Source organism: Penaeus chinensis, chromosome 26 (assembly GCF_019202785.1).
Source record: "Penaeus chinensis breed Huanghai No. 1 chromosome 26, ASM1920278v2, whole genome shotgun sequence".
Lineage (NCBI taxonomy): Eukaryota > Metazoa > Arthropoda > Malacostraca > Decapoda > Penaeidae > Penaeus > Penaeus chinensis.
This window is the reverse complement of record NC_061844.1, coordinates 9,204,459-9,209,458: the sequence shown is the minus strand read 5'-3', so window position 1 is coordinate 9,209,458 and position 5,000 is coordinate 9,204,459. Positions and strand designations below refer to the sequence as shown.

Here is a 5,000-nt window from a genome sequence, read left to right as displayed (position 1 = left end):
ATTTGCAGATGCAACCACATATATGTGTCTCAGAATGTGTACAGGAACGGAGATAATTATCGAGCAGCTGTTTGACTATGACAGCATGCTGCCACCATTGCATTTGTAATATGCAAGTGACAGAGAAAATCGTACCTGTTAAATATGAAGCTGCATAACCCAACAAGTTTAACGCGCACCAGAAAAAAATACTGCAGCCATAAAGGAAGCGAACGAAAACAAATAAAAATAGCGGAAATTGCGCGATGGTCCCCGAGGCTTTACCGAAGGTGAGCGTGCTCATGTCGGTCGCCAGGTACCGGTAGCTGCAGGAGGCCGAGCTCGTCTGCGGACCCGCCGAGGGGAGCCCGTATTCGACGTTCAACCAAGGTGTCTCCCCGGAGTGACTGTGGTCGCCATGGTAGCGAACCGCCTCCGGTCCGAAGTGGAGGTGGGCGTTCTTGAGGGCGCTCGATGTCCTCGCCCTGGGAAACGAGAGTCAGTGATGGCGCTTCCTTGCATAAGTGATTCTCACGGGGAAACCTAATATTATTTCAGCTTATTAGGGCCTCTGCAGTCTTATTCAATGGAACTCTAAATTACTGTTCTTTTCAACTTGCCCTGAACCAAATCCAGCCCTGAGTCGCAATCTGTGGTCAGCCTTGCCATTTTCGCTTATCTGGTCCACGAATTCCTTGCGGTGCCGCATCATGTATTCGAGGATGTTTCCGTGCTTGCAATATTCGACTAAGAGCAACAGTTCGCCTAAAAAGAGACGGGGAAAATATTAAGGAAGAACACATGGCCATAATAATAACACAATCCGTGTATTTCAACGTGACAGAAATAATATCTGAATCCTTTTACTCAACAGGCGCTCGAGGGATAACCAGAGATGAACATTTTCCTGACTTCCGCCCTCGGCCGCAGAACCCCGCCCTACCTTTCGCCGCGAAGTGCTTTGAACAGGCGCCCACGAGGTTGACGATGTTCATGTGACGCCCGATGTGCATCATGATCTTGAGCTCCGAGCGCAGTGCTTTCAGCTGGGTGCTGTCGGCGTGCGATCTCGCCATCTTGACAGCCACCGTAGTGCGCGGATTCCCCGGCCGGAGGTTGGGGACTGTGGCGAGGTACACGCGGCCGAAAGCGCCCGAGCCCAGGAGCTGGTCTGCGGGGTAAGGCGGTCGCTGTGAGCAGGTGATCTTCCCTAATGTGTTAGCTGGAAATGAGGCATGGGCGGCATTTTTTCACTTCCTTGAAGGATATGTCCGCATGGCATTTCAAAGGAGGGGACGGGGAGCACGAGAGTAAAGGAAGAGGAAGACAAAGAACGAGAGTAAGAGAGGCTTAATAGAAGGAGCAAGAACACCTACCAAAAATGATGAAATCCCTCGGTACTTCAAACTTGGTATCATAAGGAAGGAGGTCTGCCTGCTGGTCGAGCCCGAGCTGTGGGTTAAGGCTCTCGGGAGATCCTCTGACGAAGATCCTATGATCCTCCAAGCGCAGAGCATACACGCGTCTCTGGCGAAGGAAATGGGAGGCTGAATCGCTCGCCGTCGACTGTTCAAAGGGCTTGCATGCATAAAGGAGGAGAGTAGGAGAGAAAGGGGAGGGCCTGAGCACCACGACTTCTAGCAAATATCCCAGTGTTTTTTTTTTTTTTTTATTATCTTTTAATAAACAGACGCCGCCGAAATGTAATCTCATTAACATAAATAAAGCTTTGTTTAGCCTAAGATTTTTTAATCACATTATTTTATAGCAGTAAACTTCTCTTTTCTCGTCAAAATTGACGAAGGCGTCTCCAAGCGCCTATTTAAAATAAAAAAAGGGTAATTCTTTAGGAATAATTGTTGAAAAGATTAATTTTCTGTTTTTAATTTCGTTCCTTTCTATCTGGAAAGACCATTGCCAAAATTCACTAATTTTACAGATTAGCTAAAACAATCCCCAAGAAGCGATTTTGATATTCACACAACCCGAAAAAAGAGATCAATATTTACCTTATACATATAAATCCTCACACAGACGAAGACGACGACTAAGAGCAAAGCACCAGCAGAAATTGACACGATCGTAACCATTGCCCCAAAACGCAGAGGGGGGGAGTCGGGATGCGTCACACGCACGCACGTCTTGGCCTCGATTACGCCGGCGCGATTTCTCACCTGTAGACATGGAGACAGAATGAGTGGCTGTTCTTACAATAAAAAAAACAGCACTTCATGTTTGCTTGATAAATTTCTCAGTATAATGATTTTTTTTTTTTTTTTTTCTTTACATTTAAACGTTCTTTTAAACAGACCTAGATGTATATGTTCAGTATGCTGGGCATGTCAAAATACTTTCATCTAGATGTTATACACTTTTATAAATCATATCAGATTACACTACGTCTCTATCACTACTTCCAAACACGTCTCCAAAATCACATTAATAGTGTTGTCTCGTCGCGCTACGACAGAAAAAGAGGTTGAAATCTATAACCAAGACTGTGAATAATAGCCCTAATACTGTGGAATAATTATTACATTTATAAGACTCAATGTGACTCTAAACGTTTTCCCTTTTTTCTCTTCGTTTTTTCTTTTTTCTTTTCATTTTCTTTCGTTATTTTGCTCAATATAAAAACGAACGGATATGCTGAAATACTAAATGGAGGAAGAAAACCAACCTCGCATTTGTATTCGCCTGAGTCCTTGACTAGTAAATATGAGAAGTAGAGTTCTTGGTCTCTGATCTCCATGTTCTTACTGTTTCCCTCGATCCGAACGCCATCCTGGTTAAAGAACACGAGAATGGAAAGAAAGAATGTGAGAAGATCCTTTAAAAATAGTAAATGTTAATGATCATGAAGCTGAAGATAATGACCGTCACAGGAAGAGTCCGGAGAGTAATTATACTGCTACTTATCAAAAATAATAATGGTGATGATTAAGACAGCAATGACAAAAAATGTTGGTCTTTCTCTCCTTATCTCTCCATTTCTCTCACCCATCTATATATCTCTATCTCTATTTCTGTCTGTCCGTCTCCGTCTCTCTCTCTCTCTCTCTTTCTCTCTCTCTCTCTCTCTCTCTCTCTCTCTCTCTCTCTCTCTCTCTCTCTCTCTCTCTCTCTCTCTCTCTCTCTCTCTCTCTCTCTCTCTCTCTCACTCTCTCTCTCCCTTCTCTCTCTCTCTCTCCCTTCTCTCTCTCTCTCTCTCTCTCTCTCTCTCTCTCTCTCTCTCTCTCTCCTCTCTCTCTCTCTCTCTCTCTCTCTCTCTCTCTATCTCTCTCTCTCTCTCTCTCTCTCTCTCTCTCTCTCTCTCTCTCTCTCTCTCTCTCTCTCTCTCTCTCCCTCTCTCTCTCTCTCTCTCTCTCTCTCTCTCTCTCTCTCTCTCTCTCTCTCTCTCTCTCTCTCTCTCTCTCTCTCTCTCTCTCTCTCTCTCTCTCTCTCTCTCTCTCTCTCTCTCTCTCTCTCTCTCTCTCTCTCTCTCTCTCTCTCTCTCTCTCTCTCTCTCTCTCTCTCTCTCTCTCTCTCTCTCTCTCTCTCTCTCTCCTCTCTCTCTCTCTCTCTCTCTCTCTCTCTCTCTCCTCTCTCTCTCTCTCTCCTCTCTCTCTCTCTCTCTCTCTCTCTCTCTCTCTCTCTCTCTCTCTCTCTCTCTCTCTCTCTCTCTCTCTCTCTCTCTCTCTCTCTCTCTCTCTATCTCTCCTCTCTGCTCTCTTCTCTCCCTTCTCTCTCTCTCTCTCTCTCTCTCTCTCTCTCTCTCTCTCTCTCTCTCTCTCTCTCTCTCTTCCTCTCTCTCTCTCTCTCTCTCTCTCTCTCTCTCTCTCTCTCTCTCTCTCTCTCTCTCTCTCTCTCTCTCTCTCTCTCTCTCTCCTCTCTCTCTCTCTCTCTCTCTCTCTCTCTGCTCTCTCTCTTTCTCTCCCTTCTCTCTCTCTTCTCCCCCTTCTCTCTCTCTTCTCCCCCTTCTCTCTCTCTCTCTCTCTCTCTCTCTCTCTCTCTCTCTCTCTCTCTCTCTCTCCTCTCTCTCTCTCTCTCTCTCTCTCTCTCTCTCTCTCTCTCTTTCTCCCCTTCTCTCTCTCTTTCTCCCCCTTTTCTCTCTCTCTCTCTCTCTCTCTCTCTCTCTCTCTCTCTCTCTCTCTCTCTCTCTCTTCTCTCTCTCTCTCTCTCTCTCTCTCTCTCTCTCTCTCTCTCTCTCTCTCTCTCTCTCTCTCTCTCTCTCTCTCTTTTCTCTCTCTCTCTCTTTTTTCTCTCTCTCTTTTCTCTCTCTATATTTATATTCTTTCTCTCTCTCCTTTTCTCTCTCTCTTTTTTTTCTCTCTCTTTTTTTCTCTCTTTTTTCTCTCACTCAGTGATTTTCTTTGCTCTTTCTTGTATTTTGTCCAGGACTGGTGATGTTTGCTCCTCCCCACGCGAGGCAGGAGCACTCGAGTGAAGAGCGAAGTTGTGCCTTGTGGAGGAGCTCCTTCCCCTCGCCGTCCAGCAGCCTACTGATTCTTCTCAAGGATGCGAGTTTCCGCAAACCCCTTCTCGCCAAGCTTTCTATGTGACTTTTGAATGTCATTATTTGTCGAATGTAAGTGCCCAGTATTTATATTTCTTCTTGTGGTTTTATTTTTTCCACTGAAGTTAACTTAGACCTCTCGGCAACCATAAGCTGGGTTTTATTCTGGGAAAAGGAGACCTGCCATTTCTTCCCCTAAGCCGAAATTTGTGCGAGTCTGTGAGTGAGTTTCTCTATGGCGGCATCTTGTTCCCTTGGCTCATACCTAATGGAGAGTGTTCCATCATCCGCAAATGCTTTGGCTTCAGGAATGAGGTGGAGCAAGTCATTGCGGTAGACATATCACATCAGAGGGCCCAATATTCTTCCTTGAGGGATACCTGTTTTGATGTCGTAGTAAGCAGAGTATTTTCCATTGAGAACTAGGACCAGGAGTTCGCCATCCACTCCAAATGATTTTAACTTGCTTAACAAACCTAGGTTCTATCCAGGGCAAGAACACCAGTGCGCTGTCAGTGGCCAAGTG

General features: G+C 45.5%; 1 protein-coding gene across 1 annotated transcript in view; it reads right to left on the bottom strand.

The window, feature by feature from the left end:
• Positions 1-5,000, bottom strand: part of LOC125039089 (vascular endothelial growth factor receptor 1-like) — a 21,909-nt gene that overhangs the window by 2,119 nt on the left and 14,790 nt on the right. Inside the window, exons 12-17 of the mRNA XM_047632819.1 lie at positions 2,660-2,764; positions 1,989-2,153; positions 1,356-1,506; positions 923-1,150; positions 600-744; positions 265-464 (exon numbers count right to left, since the gene is read on the bottom strand). Of these exons, the coding sequence (XP_047488775.1) occupies positions 265-464; positions 600-744; positions 923-1,150; positions 1,356-1,506; positions 1,989-2,153; positions 2,660-2,764 (994 nt within the window). The remainder of the gene's footprint in view (positions 1-264; positions 465-599; positions 745-922; positions 1,151-1,355; positions 1,507-1,988; positions 2,154-2,659; positions 2,765-5,000) is intronic.